Here is a 21705-nt window from a genome sequence, read left to right on the forward strand (position 1 = left end):
TAGTGAATAAAAGAGGACACCTCTGTGGTTTTGAGATGATCAAGGATCCACTGCAAAAAAACCATGCACTGTATCACTATTGCCTCACAAGAACTTGTATTTACCACCACCACTACCCCCAACTACCCAGCAGTTAAGTGTTTGGAAGAGAATAGAACTCTGAAAAAAACATCACTCATATTTGACTCCTTTCAACGGAGTTTGCCAGCAGCCTTTCATTCTTTCCAGGTTAAATAGTTGGATCTCTCCCCACCTGGGGCAGAAGGTGATACCATGTAAGTCACAAGGCACATTTCTGCTCTGATTCACAAGGCTGCGACATGTAGATCTTGCTCTGTTCTCAGCATTCCTTTCTTATCCCATTCACTCACAAGCCTAAAGTTGAAACAGAGCCTAACATATCCACTCCTCCTAAATGGTGTAAATGGTGTTTTTGTAGAGGCTACCACATCAATCCAGATAGCTTCTTTAAGGGGCATCTCATGGCCATGAGCTGAGAGAATCTTAGTAATGAGAAATATATCTCAGTGGGAATATTTTCAGAATAGCATGCAAGTCCCATCTTTGATGGCAGCCATCATCCACACAACGGGGAGAGATACTAGTTGGGGGTTTTGCCTGAGGAGAGAGGTCTGTGTCTTGCATTTTGTATTAATGAGGTTTTGGAAACCTGGAAATGTCTGAGGACTCTATCATTCATTCAAATGGGCAGAAAAATAAAGAGGCACATGGGGAAAATGAAGGCCCCTTCCTGACACTTATTAAAAGGGTTGAGCTATTTATGTATCATCAGTGAAACATTCATTGATTTCACAGAGATGAGCTGGGTAATGGTATTCAGAGCTTTTCAGCTGTAGCCACTAGGTCAACTGCATGTCATTAATGACAAAAAAAAGAATTGTCCCATTGCACTTTGGCAGTATATGTGAAGCTAGCTTACATCACTAATGCAAATCTCACCATGACCTCATTTTGTATCATCTCTTCAAAAAGAGCCCCAAACTACAATTTCTAGGATGGTCCCTCCAAGATTTCTATGGTATCAAAATTCATGAGGAACAACAACCCAGATAAAGCTATACCAGGAACAGTTTGCTACATGCCAAAACCATCTATAGTAGGTCTCAAGTTAAAGGAGAAAAAGTTATATGACTCGGTCAACTAATTGTGTAATTAAAGTTTTGTACAGTGCCCTGACTTTTTGTTCTATTGTACAACATGTGAAAATTATCTGGCTTGCTACAGCAAGTACCTGTTTTAGTAGCACTTGCTGGATTTTCTAGCTATCTGTATTCAGTATTAGATATATTTTAGGAGAAATTAGTAAGTCTAAATTTTAAGCAATGGCTGCAGCCTCTGTGAAAACATTTCAGGACTCTTTCCTACCAAGAGTAGAAGGATGGTGGAAGATAGGTACTTTGCCCCTGCTAAGGTGAAAGAGGTAGAGAGAACTGGTCCAATCTGTGTGAAAGTGAGCATGGTCAGCATTTTACACAGGTTAGCCAGAATGTAATGGGTGGTAGAATCATCACAAATGTGTTCAAGGAAGGATCAGCTGTACCTGGATAATTTAAAGACCTACTATCTAAGTTATTCTTACAGTCTTTCAGCAATGGAGATTCTCTACTGGTATACTTTAGTGCTTCTCTACCCTCCCTAGCATCTGGAGGGGATGCTTATCTGTCTCTATGAAGAGCACCCACCCTCAAATTATAGCTTTTGCTGACTTGTGACTCAAGTTCTCCATGCAGCAACTTAACCCCATTACTTATTGTTCTGTCCTCAGATGAGTCCTTTCTCTACTGCACCATTTTATATACAAAGCTCATAATGGCAGTATTCTTGGTCCCCAAGCTAAATTATCCTTTGGCAGATTACTGACCTACAACTTCTTGTCACTCGTTGAAATGTAAAGTTGAGGAGAGGGTTATATTCTATTGACTTAACTAGACTTGAACACTCATCTTCCATGCTTTTTGCTGAAATTCTCAAACATGTACAGGCATGGGACAGAAAAATAGAGTAGACATTTGCCTTGCTTCTAAGCCCAAAACAACCTATGTAACAAAGTAAGGTTCTAGAAAAGAAATTCTGAAAAATTCAAGATGATAGATTCAATGTTGATTTGTCATCTCTAATGGTTTACTGGAGAAAAAAAAAAAAAACCCAAACCTAGTTATCTTTTGCCTGATGTAACATTTGAGATGTCAATGGCTTCTTCATGGGACAGCTAATATGGCAACCTCTATATTATTTTGCCCTCCTTTTGGTGAGGAATCCAGAGTTTAACAGGCTGTACACTGTTTTATAATGCAAGTGTAAAGATTTGTACTGCCAAAGTACTTTGAGCTTTGTTAGAGTGACATCCAGTGGCATACAAAGTTTTCTTGTTTGTGGCAGCATATAGCAGATAAATCTCTATTTGTGTACTACCAGCTTTAAAAATATTTCCTTTCATGATCATGAAAGTAACTGAGACATTAGAAGGAAATGCATCAGCTGAAGTCTGCAGACTGGGTTGCCTGAAGTAGGATATGTAAATTGATTTTTAACATATCTATATAAATGACCTGCTAGTGTTGAGAAAAGCAAAACACTCCACTTTGTTATAGAACTTGTGGATGCCTGAAACTTCTGAAGAGCATGGATCAGGTACCCACTTCTGAAAATCCCAGGTTGCTGGTTTCAAAGACCACTTTAAGACAGTCATCTCACAAAATTCCTAAATGTATGCATTCATGAAATAACTAGGTACTCTGCTGGCAATTGCAGAATTAAAACCTGAGAAAACATTATCTCTTATGGCACAGCTTTTTTAATCCAGCTGTTCTGACATAAAAGACATTAGAACCTCAAAAATAGATCCCTGTACACATCTTTTCCCCAAGTCTTGCAAAAAGGAACCAAAGAGGGCAAGTCAGGGGGTGGACTTGAAGGAGGGTTCAATGTCACAGGAAAAAATTCTGGTGACTGCAGGCCAACCTAATATTTATCAGTGGAAGGCAGCGACCATATTTTGAGCACTAGAGAAAGCCCACCTAAATTAGTTCTTTACTGGTCAAAAAACCAACAGGGAGACACAAAACCAGTTCAAAGGCATCTTTGCCCTTCTCCACACAGAGCACACTAAAAATATGAAATTTGAGGTAGAAGTCACATGCCAGAAAGAACGCATTGGATCAGCTTGGACACTTTTTTCCATTCCAATAAGAATTATAGACTGTACTACTGCCTACTTCTGCATGCTTATGTTTAAGATTTATTCATTGTTTTATTTAGCATATATGAACAGACATACCCAGTCTCTCAACCAATTTCAATGTTAGATCATAGTTTAAACATCCTTCTGTACAGCAGGATGGCAGAACCATGCTCTGTCCAGCAAACATTTTTTTATTTGAAACAAATTTTGCATTGATATGGAAAATATACTTCCGTCTGAGTCCAGACACTCAGTGTAAACTGATGGTCCAAAGCAGAACATAAAAAGGACAGGAAGGGAGTATCTGGCTCTGTATGCAAGACTGGCAGAGGTGATCCCATGTTCATATTTCATGTATTGCCAACTTTTCTGATATTTGTAACTAACTTCTCCCATTGAGAAGGTATTAAATCACAGAGGAAACTACATCCATCCTAGGCTTATGAAGGACATTTTCCTCCTACCTTGGTCTCCAAATGCTCTGAAAACATTTTTGCCAGGCAGCTAAAGAAACCAAAGTGAGTCCTATACTTTGAGCAAGGAGCCAGTTTTAAGGTCATGATAGAAAATGAGATGAAACAAATCCAATTGCACCTTGGCAGCAGCTGGAAACTCAGTCTACCATAGCAGAGGACTGATACATCTGCTGAACTGTATGGTGCTACTGAGAGTGAGGTCACTTAGGATCTAATTCTTAATGCAATTTCTTTTGTGGGGAGGAGAGGAAAAGTGTGCATGAGGCAAGCCCTAGGCCAAACAAGTGTACATCAGGCAGGAGGAAAGTTGCATGTTTTGAGCATCGACTTTTCCAAGAAAGCAGCCACTGGAGTAGAGAGACAGAGTTTGTATCGGAACAACTGGCAAGACAAAAGCCTGAAAAGTCACAGCAAAACAGGACAATGTATTTCTCTCTCTTCCTCCCTCCTTCCCCACACTGTTCTTGGCACAATGGGAGGAAGACTGTAGAAAAGGTATTGGGGGCTAATAGAACTGTCATAGAATCGTTTAGGTTGGAAAAGATCTTTCAGATAACGAAGTCCAACCGTTAACCTAACACTGCCAAGTCCACCACTAAACCATGGCCCTAAGTACCACATCTACATGTCTTTTCAATACCTCCAGGGATGACAACTCAACCACTTCCCTGGGCAGCCTGTTCCAACACTTGACAACCCTTCGGTGAAGAAATTTTTCCTAATACCCAATCTAAACCTCCCCTGGTGCAACTTGAGGCCACTTCCTCCCGTCCTATCACTTGTTACTTGGGAGAAGAGACCCGTACCCACCTCACTACAACCTCCTTTCAGGTACTTGTAGAGAGCGATAAGGTCTCCCCTCAGCCTCCTTTTCTCCAGGCTAAACAGCCCCAGCTCCCTCAGCCGCTCCTCCTAAGACTTGTGCTCCAGGTCCCTCACCAACTTGGTTGCCCTTCTCTGGACACGCTCCAGCACCTCCATGTCTTTCTTGTAGTGAGGGGCCCAAAACTGAACACAGGACTCGAGGTGCGGCCTCACCAGTGCCAAGTACAGGGGAACAATCACTTCCCTGCTCCTGCTGGCCACACTATTTCTGATACAGGCCAGGATGCCGTTGGCCTTCTTGGCCACCTGGGCACACTGCTGGCTCATATTCAGCCGGCTGTCAACCAGCACCCCCAGGTCTTTCTCTGCCGGGCAGCTTTCCAGCCGCTCTTCCCCAAGCCTGTAGCGCTGCGTGTGGTTGTTGTGACCCAAGTGCAGGACCCAGCACTTGGCCTTGTTGAACCTCATACAATTGTCCTCAGCCCATCGATCCAGCCTGTCCAGATCCTTCTGTAGAGCCTTCCTACCCTCCAGCAGATCGACCCTGCCTCCCAACTTGGTGTCATCTGCAGACTTACTGAGGCTGCACTCGATCCCCTTGTCTGGATCATAGATAAAGATATTAACCAGAACTGGCCCCAATATGGAGCCCTGAGAACACCACTTGTGACTGGCCTCCGACTGGCTTTACCTCCATTCACCACAGCTCTTCGGGCCTGGCCACCCAGCCAGTTTTTCACCCAGCAAAGAGTAATGTCTCAGGGCTGACAGTTTCACAGAAGTTAAGTCCTAGATTGCAGGGTTTCTTTTCTCCTGGTAAACACAGCTAACAGAGGAGAAGAACTGGAAAGAGTGTTTTAAAAGACAAAAAAATATGCTAATTAACATGCTACCAAGCTAATTGGTTTCAATGAATAAGCTTGTTGCTGATAGCTGCTCAGTTAATTTGCTATTCCTGACCTGTTCACATCTCATTCTTCTTGACATACATTTTATTCATAACATTTGACATCTAACATTACACACGTGATCATGAGATCAGTTGCAAACAGACTCTATGTGTAGACCAATATCTTCATTCTTACCAAAAAATCATAAATCCAATGCAAGACAAGCTTTTGTGCTAGAATGCTAATGGGCAGATCCCTATGCTACCACTAACTTAGTAGAAAACACCCCAGCTTTCAGCACATTCATAAGCTACATCATGCCTTCAGCATGCAGGCCTAAAAAAATCTTTTTATATGAATTAAAAGAGGTCTTGGTATATCCTAGGTAAAGTACTACTACTGTGTATACCAGCATCACACAAGGAATCTGTAGCAGAAATGGAGACTCAATTTAGTTCTTACTGTATTTCGCATTACATACACAAAAGTATAGACATATTAGAGCCTTTTCTCATATGATTACATGAACATAAGCCTCTCCCCTTCTTTATGTATGCTTGCATGGATACAACCAATCCAGTCCATTTACAAGTGACAGCAGAATTTATGTTCAGCCTCCATCAATCTGCAGTAATGCTGTGCTGTGTAAGCAGAAAGAAACTATTTCTGCTAAAACAGGTAGAGGATAACGTCACTGGTGCTTTACACACTGTCCTTTGTCTCCTGCAAGTTTAATGGTGCTAGAGATTCGAACATACAACATAAACGTAGCTTAACATACAATACAAAATTTGCTTTAAAAGACAAAATTGCTGAAGCAATTTTAAACGCTTTCAGAAGCAAATGTTGCTCAGACAGACAAGTCTAGTTTTGACACACACCCTAAAAATAGCCATGTCAGACTCAGAATTTACATCTACATAAAGAAGGTTAACGAACCAGGCAAATTGTACTGCACAGGAAACAAATGCCAAATATTGCTCTTAGCTTTTTCTTGTGAGTCAGTGGCTGCTGTGGGAATGGGGGTACTAAAATAAATAGTACCACATACGTAGTGCAGTTGGAACATTCAAAAATGCCATGAAGCTGTCAGTCTGCATGTCAGAATTGATGTGCAAGCTTGTCAGGAGAAAGGCAGGGTAAATTTGGAGCTTCAAATAGTCACCATCTTTTACAGTTGTTTATTAGCAGTAATGGAAGGAAGGCCTCCTTATGATTGCAAATCAGGCTCTTTATTCAGAACTTCACTGTAATTACCTTTTCATGTGAAATTTGTAAGGAATACATATTTATTTATGTCTGAAAAAGAAAAATCCTAGTCAGAGGTGACAAAACAATTCAGATTATTTGAAGATGCTCAGGGCTCCAGTCCAAGATTAAACTTGGAAGCATTAACAAGGTTTGGGGAAAGGGGGAGATGGGGAATTGAGAAAGCAGAACAGTTTTAACTGATATTGACAGAAACTCAACAATGCAGCTACTTTGAAGAATCACAGAAACCCTAGGGCAAACCCCAAGGGTCCAAGCTCGGTTTTTAATCAGCTGTTTCAAAGAACTCTGATAATTTAGATCTGAAGGACCTCGACAGACCACCAAAGGTCCAGTTGCACAGCTGCTTTAATAAGAAACCTCCTGCTAACTTTTATGGTCTCTCGGTTGAAGCCTCCATGTGAATTGTTCCTTGCTTGACTTTTTTTAGCAGTGTCCTGCCCAATCTTAGGTGGCTTTTTTCCTTTCAGATAGCTACTTTTCACGTCTGTTCACAAAGAATACGTAGAGATACTGAAGGCTTTGCTTTGTATGCATGCACACACAATTAAAGGCATACATGCACCTTGTTCCCATTTGCCTTTGCCTGCTGCTTATCAAGTACATATCACCTTATATCTGTATACAAAACTGTGTCTACAGGTACTAATTATACCTTCTTCTAATTTAATAGGAGGTCGGAGGTTTGCCTCAACTATCAATTCTCTGATTCCCAGACACTCAAGGAAGCTTCTAGGAACTGTAGTCATGGTTGAGGATTGGCTGACAGGGGGACGTTTTAGCTGTGTAGACTGTATGTTCCGAGATGTTCTTCAGAAATATTTGACAGGATTCAGACAGAGCAAGAATAATGTGAGGACTAAAAAAAGTCAAATGTGAATTTTACTTTCAAGGTTCAAGTAACTAGACCTGAGCAACAGATCCATACATGTAATTTATGTGAAAGAATGACCTTGGAATGAAACTGGTTTTACTGGGTGAACTGGCCATTTCAGTTGGGTTTTTTTTTGTGGGGGATTTTTTTATGATGTTGTTGGTTTTGTTTTGTTTTTAAATGAAACATGGTTCATCTCAGATCCATTGATCTGTAAGAGTTTTCTACAAGTCTTCCCAAAGGTCTGAAGCAACTCTTAGTTTATTACATTTAGGAATATAACAACTTGAAGAAAATCCAGATTAATTTCCCTTCCACCTTGGTTGATACAGCCTAAAATTCACTTTTTTTCAGCTACTAACAAAAAAAGCCATGGTCCTGCAATGTAAGTGACCTGCTGTAGATATCAACATCCGTGTATGGATACATGCAATCCTGAACTCAGAAATTGCTTTGGGGTAAAACTACATACATGTAGGATGCAATTAATTCCATCTATTTTATTTTCAGTAGAAGTATGAGAATTTTTGAGGCCTACAAATAATTATGTTGTCTCTACACATAGTGTTTTTGACTATTTGACAGCAGAGGTTTTGGCGAAGTGGAAATAAAACATCTCTGCAGCAGCCAATGGTGGTTAACCTTTCCAGCTGACACTTGCATTTTCGGTATGTACAGACATACAAGCTAGCGATCTCTGGTAGCATTCTTTGAAAAGAGACCTTCAGTGAAGGGCAATAAGGAAGTACTGAATAGCTTATCGCTCTCACAGTGTAACTGTGGAGCCTACTTCCACAGCTTAGTGCAATGTGTGTCATACCACAAATATTTACAAATACCTCCTTATTGTGGCCTTGAGAAGATAAAGTTAATTATGAGAATTACTCATCAAAACTCAGATGAGGGTTAGTTGTGTTATGATCTAGACCATCTCTCAAACAGATACGAGCATAAACACTTGCGAGTGATCACATTGGTAATATTTCCTCTTACGTTTTCAAAAAGCCACATCACTGCCTTTCACTGCCTATTTTCTGGTAAGTTGATTCCTTGCTTGATATTTTTCTGTTCAATCCGAAGTATGACACCCTTATTTTCTTTGTCTTCTTTATTTCACATAGAAATTACAATTTGATTCTGCTCCAAAGAAAATGGGATGAAAGACTTTTTTTCTTGAGAACACTGCAACAACTGTTTAAGATAATGATTTGGATATGGTAGTAATGCCTCTCAATCACTGAGGAAAAAATATTACTGTCCACATCTACCTTCTCTTTTCCACAGGGTATGTTGTGGGTCATCATTTTTCTTTATACCACACATTATTCCCCATTATTTTAAACATCTATGCCATTGCAGTCTCACTGACAACTCTAATACCACAATGGCAGTTTCAGCATGAACCTTTGGGGCTATTTAATAAAAAAGAAATTATCTTATAGCTTCTCTGTAAAGACTATAAATGCATTATTCTCATGACAGTGTCTAAAGAAACCTCTCTACTCCATGTCCCCGGGTTTGGTTGCTGAGCTATGGCGACAAACTGATTTTATGTTGGCATGTGCTGCCATCTAATGATACAGAAACCCCAAGTCTTTTGATGAAAAGACTTAGAACTGCATCAAAAAAAAGGTGCAACCACAGAAGGGACTTGCAAATCTAAATACCTGAAACAGTGCATGCCAAGTACTTGTAAAGAACTAGGAAAAGCTGATCATAGAATTGACCTCTACTTGCCTGCTGCGAACAGTGGGTATGCAGATGGTTTTTATATATAAACCCATAGGTTCATCAGGTTTAGACTGACTCTAACCAAAAGGTGTCCCCACTGCGCCACAGAAATGCTGCTAAAAGGTATCTTTTTGAAGCACCTAACAGCCAAGGAGGCTGCTGTTATCCCATACCTCAACTGTCCACCCCCACCAAGAAAGGAAACCTTTCCCAGGGAACTCCACTACATCACTGCTTAACGCAGTGGAGACACTGCAAACAGCATAAGCCATTTTCTCCAATTTCAGTTCTGAAATGGAAGTTTCAGCTGGGAGAAATCCAATTTTTAAGTCAGAGATCTCATTCATTATTTTCATCTTAATAGGAAAAAAATAGTCTCTCTGTTTCAGCTAATTGCATGTAAATGAAGAATGGTAACTGCTGCAAGAAAGCAGCATTCCAGTGTGCAAAGAGCTGTAGCTTCGCTGAGTTCAAGTATACCTCTGACAGTTCTATTAGTTCATGAATTTACCACAGTAGCTTTTATTTAGTAACCAATCCAGAGACGCAGTACCAAATTTACTGCCCTCAATGCTGTATCTTCACTCCATCCTACCTGTGTATTATTTCCCAACACAGAACTAACAATACAGTTTCCAATACAGAACTGTCTATTATAGCATTTGATATTTTCATACAAAGCTCCAAAACTGTACAAAAATACAGGCAAGCTCCTTCAGCTGAATAGATAAAAGCTTGTATTTACCCTACCTTGATATACCAGCTCAAAGGAAATCTAAGCCTATACAGGCTAGCGATGTACAATAGGACTACACCAGACTAGGTGTTACTGTTCCCAACAAGAACATACAAGGTTTTGAGAACATTTGATGAAAAATCCTTTAACTCCAAAGAATTTTAAACCATCTTACTTGCACGATCTAAATAATTAGGAATTTTTAACTAGCAACAGCACTGAAATATAGGGAGCAGGCTTACAATTTAAACTGTGCATGGGTGGGATAGATAATACAGGAGCTTGTGGAGGTTGACTTTGGCAAGGGTGAGAATAATTGAGGAACAACGTGCCCATTCTGTTAGTCCAAAACCTGCGATAATTTTGCCAATTCAGATCGTGGCACACAAAGGCCTCCCATGCAATCCAGAAATACATGAAAAAACTACAGACTAATTCCAGAAATTACAATGCTAGAAAACTAGTTGAGACAAAACTCTGTCATCCACCCCACACTTCATAATCCCTACCTGTTGTGTGCTTGAAGATGGTAGACAAGACCACAGTCACTACACTCAGGATATCAGCTCCAACAGCCATCCACAGCAGCACTCCAATAATACTTCCTGAGTACTTCTTCCCAAAAATAGCTTCTCCCTACCTTCTCTTATATCACTTTCCTTTCCTTTCTTTTCCCAGTCATGGTCACCATGTGCTGTCAATTACTTTTAATTAATCCAATCAGCTAATAGCCTCCAACACCACCACTTCCTCTTCCTTCTACTGCAGAAGCAGGGACTGTATTCTGAATTTTGTTGAAGAGGAAGCAGAGATGTATAGAAGGGGCAGGAGAAAAGTGGTACCTACAGAAGCAGTAGGCTCTAGAGCTTGAGAAGAAGTAGTCTGTGCCCCAAGAACCCAATGAGTTTTCTGTGAAGTCTGAGGCAAAAGCTTGGCAAAAAAGCAGAGACTTTTAAACGTAACCTGGGCTGGTTTTCTGGAAATAATATTCAAGAATAAGCGGTAAAATTTAAAAGCCGATTTAAATGTCACTTGTGATACATCATGCTTTCATCCCTGCAGACAACACGAAGAGATTAGCTGTCCTGTGCTTGTCTTAATAGCCTATTTTTCTCTTGATTTCTGCTTACTGACCTGGTACTGCATTATTTGGCTTGTAATTTTTGCCTGCGTCTCAACACAGATAACAAAACTAATTTCACTGGAAAAGAAAAAAAACCAAACCAAACAAAACCAAGCAACCTGATAAAGCCTAAAATAATTTCTGGGCATGTTTCTGTTGAAGTTTATACATTTGTTCTTCCAAATTAATTTGGGAGCAAGCTAAGAGTAGGGCTTGATTAGAAAGAACCGCAGTGTTTTGGCATGCCTACTTAAACAGAGCTTGAAGCAAGGTGGTGCTCTGCAGCAGCTTCTGATCCACTACTCAAGGAGCTAAGCTTGCTCCTGCTGACAAGCCCAGTTGTGCTGATTTACAGATGGAAGGATGTAAACACAAAAACAACCCTGACATGTCACATATGAATAAACCACATAATACCTTTTCCATATGCGTAAGGCTTGTGAAGGCACAAGTTGTACAATTTCTCAACTGTGTTCCTTTAACATGCTTTGTGTTACCATAGAATCGTTTAGGTTGGAAAAGATCTTTAAGATCATCGAGTCCAACCATAATCCAACATCTTGATCCGTTCTACCTCTCACTTGTGCAGGTGGTTGCCAGGGCTTCCTGACAGCAGTGCTGATCAGAGCACAGCTAAATTCCGTGTCACTGGCTGCAACCAAACTTAGAATTGGCCCTGGAGGTGTCTGCCTGAATAGCTGTAGTTTGCTCTTTTGAGCATGGCATGCCTTAACTGCAGACAGTTTTTAGCCCTTTGGGAAGAGGAGAGGAATTATTCATCTGTGTATCGTATGATAAATAAGTGGGTGTTTTCATTTAAATAAAAAGGGGTGAGCCAGAGCTCTCAGTGTTTCTGGTAAGATGTTTTACAATAATATTTAGGAAAAGCTGCTGTGCCTCTTATCTAGTGCTGTAGTAAGTGCCGGGAATGGATAGTAGAGTTGGCTGACGGACTATATTAACAGCAAACTGATAGAAATAGAAAGCATACCCCGATATTTTGTCACTAACTATTTATAGCAAGGAACTCTTGGCTATCTTTATGCTTCTCTTTTTGTTTAACTGGAATACCACAGTAGCAAGGGCTCTCATCTTAAAAGCCATGGACCTAATCATGACGTAGAAGGACCCTCTTCATCAGCTGACAGTAACATCTTGTGTGAAACAGGGGCCTGGCTGAGGCTTCTAGCATGTGTTATAATAGCACTAGGAACAATTGCTGGTAAGACATTTCTTGGAACAAGCAAAGATTCTTGTTCCTTCCACTTATGACAATGTGTGATACTTGTGCTTCTGAGTTGTCAGTACCAGCAATATAGCTCAAGGCTATTCTGTTTGCAGGATGGACAAGCACAGGTGATGACCAAGGCAACTGAGGCGGCAGAAATGCAGAAAATTAGCTTGACAGCCCAAGAAGAGCCTTCTGCAATCAATGTGAGCACAGCCAGCCAACAAAGAGGTGGGTGTGACTGGAATTCAGGATGACTTGAGGGAGTCCCGGTCATGGCTGAGGTTGGTTGCAGCTCTCAGAGAGCAAAGGTTAAAAAAGATGAAGGAGCTGAACTTTTAAAAATTAAAGTATGTAAGAAAAGGGGAGTGCAACTCTTCCCTCAAATTCTCACTTCAAATCAGCAACCAAATCTTGGTCCCTTTTGCTGTATTACTTTGTAATGAATAGTTTATATTTTAAGAGTAGCTTTAGAAAGAAGAGCTGGAAACTGTCTTGTACCGTTAGCACTCAGCCCTTAGTGCTCATAAAGATCTGGGGAGTCTGAGCAGTTGTGTATTACGCCTTCTCAAGCCTTTCATATTTCTGCAAACCTTTTTTAAGAGAATCCCAGCCAGTTTTCTCCTTTCTATGTCTGTCTGTGTGATTTTTCACATTTTCTCCCAGCCAAATGTGCAAGTATATAATCCACTAGGGCATTTTTGATCTAGTCAGAAATTGGTGGTTTTAGTCTTCACTAGGCTTGCTGCTGTACTGTGGATGACCGAGTTCAGGTATTCCTCTGAATGGGGAGTCATCAACATCTGAGGCCAGATTTCCTGATATGTTCAGATTTACTCAATATTTAGTTGCAAGATGGGGCCAAGAACCTTGTAATGCTGCCCAGCTGGATCCTAGGTCTGCCATGGGCTGCTGCTGCAGGTGCAAGGACATCAACCCTGGGAAAAGGGTGCACGTCCCTCCTGCGGTATCTTTGCTGCTGGGTAGAGTACTTGCTATGGTCAGAGAGGAATTGAAAGGCTTTGTCAAAATCCAGAGCACATTTTCCTTATTATAGCCATGCTTCATTAATCAAGATGAAAAACAGCCTTTAAGAAAAGAGCTTCATTTCCTCTGTGGCAGGCTACTATATAATAGGGTGCCTCAGGGTAGAATATCAGAATTTTTCATCCGTGTGTCATGTACTAAGGCAAGCATTTTTCCCTGTATATGGGCCACTGACATAAGAAAGAATCATAGAACCATAGAATGGTTTGGGTTGGAAGGGACCTTAAAGATCATCTAGTTCCAGCCCCCCTGCCATGGGCAGAGACACCTTCCACTAGACCAGGTTGCTCAAAGCCCCATCCAACCTGGCCTTGAACACTGCCAGGGATGGGGCATCCACAGCCTCTCTGGGCAACCTGCTCCAGTGCCCTCACAGTGAAGAACTTCTTCCTTACAGCTAATCTAAATCTACCCTCTTTCAGTTTAAAGCCATTACCCCTTGTCCTATCACTACATGCCCTTGTAAAAAGTCCCTCTCCAGCTTTCCTGTAGGCCCCCTTTACATACTGGCAGGCTGCTATAAGGTCTCCCTGGAGCCTTCTCTTCTCCAGGGTGAACAACCCCAACTCTCTCAGCCTGTCTTCATAGGAGAGGTGCTCCAACCCTCTGATCAGCTTTGTGGCCCTCCTCTGGACTCACTCCAACAGGTCCATGTCCTTCTTAAGTTGAGGGCCCCAGAGCTGAATGCAGTACTCTGGGTGTATAGAAGAGTATACAAGCATAAAATCATAGTACAAAAGATAGTCAAAGGGACAGAGCATTGGCCTGTGACGAGGCCATGGTTAGAAGGTTATTTTAATTCAGCGTAGTGTATATAGCAGCTGGAGGATGTAGTTCGCCTTCCTGTGGTGTCTCCCTTCAGCACTAGCATTTGTACGGCCAGGCAATAAGCTGGAGTTACTGAGAACTGACCATAGGCTTTTGTTGGGTGAAGTTTCAGCCAGCCCGGTTCCCGAGGTGGCTCTCTGCAGGGCTCTCCTAACACTGCCAGCGACACAAAGCAGGCCACAACAAAACACAGCCAGAAGTGGGGAGGGATGGGAGGAAAGTGGCAGCAGGTCTGCACTTTTCCATGAGCAACATGGATTTATATTAAATAACACTGACATTAAGTTGTGAGATCAGGAAACTTCCATTTGTTTCAGCCGCAGATTTACTGGATGAGCTCAAACAAGTTGTTAAATCTTCTCTTGTTTCTAAGCTCCCCATTTAAAATCAAGGGGCATATCTCTGCCCTAACAGGGTAGTGGTGATTATTTAATTTGCTAGGTGAGGGTCATATAAAATACATTGATATAAACTAAAATACACAGAATGGGTTTTGCCCATTTCCTTTAATTTTTGAAAACAAGTAAGTAGACGAAATCTTGTGCCCTTCAAAACCAAGCAATCTTTCTTTGTGCAAAATGTAACATAAACCTTAGTGGTTGTTCATTTTTATTGTATTATTTTTAATAATACTGCAGATATTTCAGAAAAGGGCAATATTGTTTCTACTGCATAAAAAAAATCATCATGATATAGTTGTTTTTTGCATTTTCCCCTTCATATTGTTTCAAAAAAGCCCCAAACAAAACACAAATACTATTAGGAAATTTACCCTACCACATCCCTCCCCACAAAAGAAAAAAGATTTTTTTAAAAATCAGTAAAGTGTTAAACAAGTCAGATATTAAATGCACACATTTACAAGCACAGCACATTAGTTATACTGTATAATACTTTAGACCATGCCAAACCATATGTATGTGTATAAAGCTACAGGTGAAATGGTTCATAGCAGCAGAATAGGAAGCAAGTTCCATACAAAGTACATAGTTCCTGTGGAGATATTTGGATGAGTACAACAGTTCAAAGTACATTGACAAGCTAAAATGCACAAGCCAAGTTTTTCTGCTACAGCAGTGTGTGTTATGATTTGAAGGACAACCCTGACTTGTCTGGGATTTTTATTTTGTGCCTAATGGGTGGCCAGTTGAGTGGTGTGGGTTCCACCTCTTGGCACACTTTACTGTAAACATTCACGAGGAGTCTTGATTGCTGAAGATAACTTCACTGAAATCAAGGCCAAGTGTAACCTAACAGTGCATCTACATTTGCACATCCTTCACTGATAAGAAAATGTGTTGACATTTACTCTGGGAGGGAACATAATCCATCCCAAGGCCCGTATGTGGCTTTGGGGCCTTAGTCCTGCAACTCTGGTGAGTGGAGAGAAAGACCAGAAAGGGACACTAGATTAAAAATATTTATGACTCATTAGGACTTCCAAAAATTTTAATTTCTAGGTTTTGGAGTGGGCATTTTTTCAATGTCAATATGTAGCTTTCAGTTGCTTTGTTGTATATAACTCAATCTGTGGTTTCACTCCTGGGAGCATTCCTCTTCCAGAAGTATCATTTTGCAATGGGACTGTGATTTTCTTTGGTAACCTCCAGTTCTGGATGGCAAGCTGAAGCCTCCCTGTGAGGGAGGCCAGCATTCACAAGACAGTCACAACATGATGGTTCTGTACCTTTGTAAAGGCAGGCTCCTTCAAAATGTCCTTTCCTAAGCACCTAACGATGGAGACATGCAAAGGCAAGCAGGACTCAAAATATTTGAAGTAGCATTGTGGTAGAGAAGTTCCCTCTTAGACTTCCACCTTACCACACAAGAAATATAAATAAGTAAAATTAAATAGGTCTATTAGGTTTAATCATGTGACTTGAGACAAAGTGATTCTATGAAAATGCTTTTTAAAAAGGTAACTGTAAAATCTCAAAGAAATGCTGACTACATGTACAGTTCTATGTAATATTAAGATATACTTAGTAACTTCTAGTGAAATGTTTTCCTCTGTAGAAGGCGAGCAGCCACTGCTGTTTTTAAATAAATCCAGATGCTGGTATCTGAGCTTTGGTGATTTTGAATTGCAGAGAAGAGAGCAGATTTTATGACATTTATTCTGAGCTGTCTTAGGTTATTGCTTGTCTCTCCTCATCAACTATTGTGCAGTGTAGTACAGTATTCCTCCACAGGTTTCTCATAGAACCATTAAATAAAAAAACAGGAAAAGAAAAAAAAAAAAAAAAAAAGTTGTCCAGAATAAATAATAGCATTTGGAATATTGGCAGGGAAAAAAAAAACAACAAAAAAACCAAAACAACCCAAGAGATAGTCTAGAGATTTTGATACCTGGACTACCATTTGCATACCTCATGGTAACAACCATCCATCAGTTGGATTCACAGACAAAATCTGTTTTAAATCAGAGGGAGTCAGTTCATACAATTGATAGACTAAAAAGGCCCGATATCACAAACCCAATACTACTCCCTTTGCGAAACGGAGAAGTCACAACATGCCTGTCTTAATTCCTTCATCTGCACCGCATATAAATTACCTCTGGAACTCTTGTAGAGATTAAGGACCAATTACTCTAGCCTTCCACCAAATAAGCTCCTGTTCTGACTTCAGTGCAGGCCTTGATACCATTCAGGGTGGAAGAATCAATGCCTAATCTGAGAGTATCTAGGAAGTACCCTGAAGATGAGAAAAGCTATATAGTGCTACACATTGTCATTACAGCATCCTTGATTTCTTTTGAGGGGAATGAGTAGCTGTACAGACAGAATGGCAAACAGACAGAGACAGACAGAGAGGCCAAGGTATGCAGAGCTCTAAACCTGCTCTTTTTTTTCCTCAGAACATCTCCACATATATAAAGTCACCTTCATCTCCTGTTCTACAAGCATAGACAAACACATTTCACTTCAGGGGATGGGAAGTGTCAGCCAAAATGAAGTGCTGGCCACCCAGACACTGAAGAAAATGAAAAAGTTTTAGAGGTCTCCTGAAGCAGTACACATCATCTCAGAGACCATTAACTTACAAGAGCAGCAAAATTCATAGCTCTTAAGAAATATTCTCCATCCAAACTCCAGAAAAACAGTGACTCAGAAGTGGGCCCATTCCACCACATTTTTCGACCTGTTGAGGCAAATGGAGGGTGGAGGGAAGGCGGTAAGAGCTGGTGAGGTGGTGCTTCTGTCGGCTTCACAAAACTCACCCGGAAAGAAGAGCTTTGTTACGTGCAAAACTCAGCCTCGCAGCTGCCCTAGCCTAGGGAAAGGCTGAACCGCACACAGCCTGGTGCAAAAGCCACTGGCCTCGGCCGGGAAGGCTCCCTCTGATTTCAGTGGACTTTGGATACAGCCCACGTTTAGACAGTAACATGCAACAGCCGTTACAAGTCATCCCCCCATCCCCTCGCGATTTCTTCCAATATAAACACAAGGACATTCTGGTCCCCTTTATATACATACATTAAAAGCTGAAATGGTCTGAAATGCTTACACATTAGAATGCATATAGCTATACAACATTACACCTGCCAGAAATCAAAGTAGAAAAGTTTTACAGCACATTATACAGGTCCCTCTAACTTCTAAAAAAACATTTACTGAAATCACCAAATTACAGGAAGTCATCACTAACATACCATATAATACTATTTCTTTTTCTTTTACATAATCATTACTTATATAGTAATTTAAAAAAAATCACTTTTAAACAAGTATACAATTTTCACTTTAAAATTAACTGGTTAATAAAATTTTGTGCAAAACAAGCCAGCCTCTATAATTAAGTGAATTTATTTATTTATTTATTTATACAAAAAAAATAAACCAAAAAAGATAGTTCTTTCAGAAATGTGTCTCCTTTTCTGTAATGGTTGAAATGGTGCCATCTCCTTTCAGTTTAGCATCGCAGTCATTTATTGCTGCAATGTAGGCTCCTCCTCCAAGTTTCCCTCTCATTTTCAGATCTGAGCTAGGTGTAATCAACTTCCTGAATTTCTAGAAAATCCGAGAGAATGGAAATCATTATCTTTTTCTTGGTCACAAGCACACGTTTCTTAAACAGATTGACAATAAAACCCTTTTCTCTTGCATGTCTGCTTCTCATTTCCCTGTTATAGGTAAATCCATAAAACTGCATGCTGCATAATTCTTTACAAATCATAGAAAGTGAAGGCGAAGACAAAGTCAAAGTGTATTTTCATGCTGATTTAGAGTAACATCTCCCTCCATGAAGAAACTCAGCACAATGCTCTGCGTAAGGTCTGTTATATGGGTACATTTTCTTTCTTGTGGTACTATACACTGAAAAAAATAAATAAACAAGAGACTGCCAAAGTGTATTAAGCTACCATAAAAAGCAAAAGAAAAATATGCGTTTTCATCTGAGAACTTTCTCTTTTCTAGCAAAAACATCAGTAGCAACATTGCTGCTTACAGCTGGGAGAGCAGACAAGTTGCAGGAATTTGGCTTCCTGAGAAGCTCCTGACTGTAATTGAAAAAACCCTCTTGTCATTCATGTATGGAAAAGATAATGACCTGTCTGCAGTGCTTCAGACTGTAAACAAAGTCTATTTACTTGTAGAGACAGGGTAAGGTTGATGCATTAAGGAAATATTTAATGTTAAGGTTTGTGCAAAACTTCCCTTTTTGACATCCTAGGAAAACTATATTATGGACAATTCATTTTTTGTTTATATACCCACAGTAAAGATTTCCTAGGTAGTCTCCAGGCTGTATTTAATCAGTGTAATGGAGTCATTTCAATATGGACTGCCATCAGCCAGCACAATTGCATATTACCTTCTCCATTCAAGAAAGCAGTACCTATTATGCTGAGATATGCTCAGATATATTCAGATGTCATACCCTTTGGCTCTGAGTGGAGGATAATCTTGGAAGTGTGGGTATACACTGTGAGACAGATCTTTCAAAAGTGCTAGATAAGTTAATGAGCCCCAGGCACCCTAGGCACAGAAATTCCTACTGTCTTGTTCTTCACATTGGCATTATCCTAGAGAATATCAGAAAGACTGAGAAAGCATGAAAGCGACTGAATAAAGTCCCTTCCATGTATGTATTGAGATAGAAGGAGGCAATTCTGGGATACCTACTTTTACTGACTAGTATCTAAGGAACTCCAGATGACAGAACTAGGCTTTTCTGCAATATGAGAAATCCCAAACAGCTGAATAAGATTTATATTTCTGTTTCTTCCATTATAGCCATCTTCATTGTCTTTCTTTGGAGAAAAGGTCATATATTTAATAATCTTTACCTGATACCAAATGTTAGTAAATTGCACCGAATATTTATTTTTGCCTGTATTTCTTACTCAGAGAACTGCAATCAGGAAAACTGTCCTGAAGACATAAGTGAGTGTTTGCTACCCAGCTCCTGGAGGAAAATCCTGGCAGCACAAAGATTAGTTACCAAAACCATGGAAAGAAGGCAGCTGACCTGAATGAATGGCTATTACAAACCTTCTTGAGGGATTTAGCTGATGTTACAGACATTTTAAGCTACAAATTGAGCAGGAACAGAGCACCTTAAAGCTATAGTATTGGTTACTTTACCACAGGTTGAAGTCAGTGAAGGCAAAAAAAAAAAAAAAAAAAAAAAATTCAGAAGAAAACAGAAAATTCAGATCCCTGTTTCCACCAGTGACTGAGAGGGCTACCCCAAGCTGCCACTGGAACAGGTACGTGGCATTGCTTTTTTGATTAAACTGTGCTTAGTCTCATGCAGGTGAGGATTCACACTCCCTTCCCACTTCTTTTTTCAGTATCATTAATCTAAAAATATATTTTACCTCTATGAAAGTGCCTTCTGTCTTCCACAGCTTAATGCAGATCCACAAAGGGATACAGATCATGGAAGAGAGCGCCATCATCCACCCTATGCCATAGCCCCAGTCAGGGTATATATATACATTGTTGTATTTCAAAGGCTTGTACTTCACCAGGAAAAAGATGAAGATTCCCTGAAATAAGCAGAGGAACATATTAGTGGTATTTGAAAAAACACTGCCTATGTAACAGGAAAATGACTGACTGTTTAGGCAAGGCCAGTCTCCCTAAAGATGGAAAGTAGAGGTAAGCTTTTCAGTCAGAGAGAAAAAAAAACCACCCAGCAATATCTTCTTTTATGTAGAGCTTAAATAACGTGTCTCAGTCGCTTCCACAGAAATGAACAACCTTTCAAGTTTAAATCCTATTTACCTCTCAATGACAATAAAACCTGCACTTTGATGGCAAACAGTACCTGGGCAGGAAAGATTAAGGTTTGCTACCGTGAACGAGCTGTGATTAAGTAACGCAAGCTGTGTTCTCTCCAACCTGTCATGATGAAAAAGGAAAGCCAAAATTTTCAAAGTTGCCTTAATCCACTGTCTGTATCTGCAGTTCTGCAGGCCAACTCTTTCATCCTCACAAAAGCTCAAATATATCTGTCTAAATTCAACAGGTGTCTAATCAAGCAGTTTGGACCATTTAAATTTATGAAATATAGAAAAGTTACTATGTACTTTTCTCCAAAGTGGTGAAAAGAGTTTACAAGAGCAAGTGATATTAACTTCATCTCAGAGTTGGTGAAAATGAGTCAGAAATTTTCCCAAGTTTGCAAATGAACTGGCAGAGCTCAAAGGAACCTGGATCTCTAGGTGCCCCAGCATCTGTGGTTTTGCAGTTGCTATCATTTACATATTGGACAACTGGAAGGTTTTAGTATCTAATCCTCAAGCACTTGTGGATCAAATTTATGGGCAATCTGGTTATGCTCCTTTTGTAATTTTGTCCCTGTTACATAGCCACAGCAGATTGCCAGAGTTGGCACCAGTACTGCTAGCTTCGGGTAAGGCAAATTCCTTTCCCTTCTTCATGCATATGAGGTGTGCTTTTGGCCTCTTCAACTACTTTTGCTAGAGGAGAAAACGTCCTGTCGTCTTTGAAAAATGTCTATTCACCCAAAGAGAGGAAAGGAAATAGGAGGCTGGAGCAGCAAGGAAACCAGCACAAGTCTGGAGGAGCTTGAGTTATGCTGGGTAGACACAAGGTACACTAGCCATGCAGTAAAAAACAGCCTCCGTTGTGTTGGCAAATGCTTGTTTAGGAACCTGAGTTTATTTTTTTCCTATTATTGTATATACTAAGATTTCTCACAATTTACAGAATATTTAACAGTTTTTACAGATCCTACAGAGTGTTTTTTAATTAAAACATGTGCTACAAATCAATACGTGGTTTTCTCAACTGTGAATTATTAGCAGCAGCAAAATTCTAAAAATATGCACAGAATACCCTCTTTATGTCTAAAACAAGTTATTTGGCCATGTGTACTTACTGCGCAAATACCTGGAGTTAAGACCATCCAGCACCATTTAATCAATGACAGTGGCTTGTACCCGATCATATCTTCAATGTTATCATAAAAGCGATTGCTGCCTGCCCCCAAAAAAAACAA

General features: G+C 40.2%; 1 protein-coding gene across 3 annotated transcripts in view; it reads right to left on the minus strand.

Moving 5' to 3' along the window:
- Positions 1-14716: 14716 nt before the first annotated feature.
- Positions 14717-21705, minus strand: part of SLC6A11 (solute carrier family 6 member 11) — a 109928-nt gene continuing 102939 nt past the window's right edge. For all 3 annotated transcript variants that reach the window (XM_029996100.2, XM_029996099.2, XM_029996098.1), the window contains exons 13-15: positions 21586-21686; positions 20057-20227; positions 14717-18242 (exon numbers count right to left, since the gene is read on the minus strand). In XM_029996100.2, the coding sequence (XP_029851960.1) occupies positions 18090-18242; positions 20057-20227; positions 21586-21686 (425 nt within the window). In that variant the 3' untranslated portion in view covers positions 14717-18089. The remainder of the gene's footprint in view (positions 18243-20056; positions 20228-21585; positions 21687-21705) is intronic.

Source organism: Aquila chrysaetos, chromosome 20 (assembly GCF_900496995.4).
Source record: "Aquila chrysaetos chrysaetos chromosome 20, bAquChr1.4, whole genome shotgun sequence".
Taxonomy (NCBI): domain Eukaryota; kingdom Metazoa; phylum Chordata; class Aves; order Accipitriformes; family Accipitridae; genus Aquila; species Aquila chrysaetos.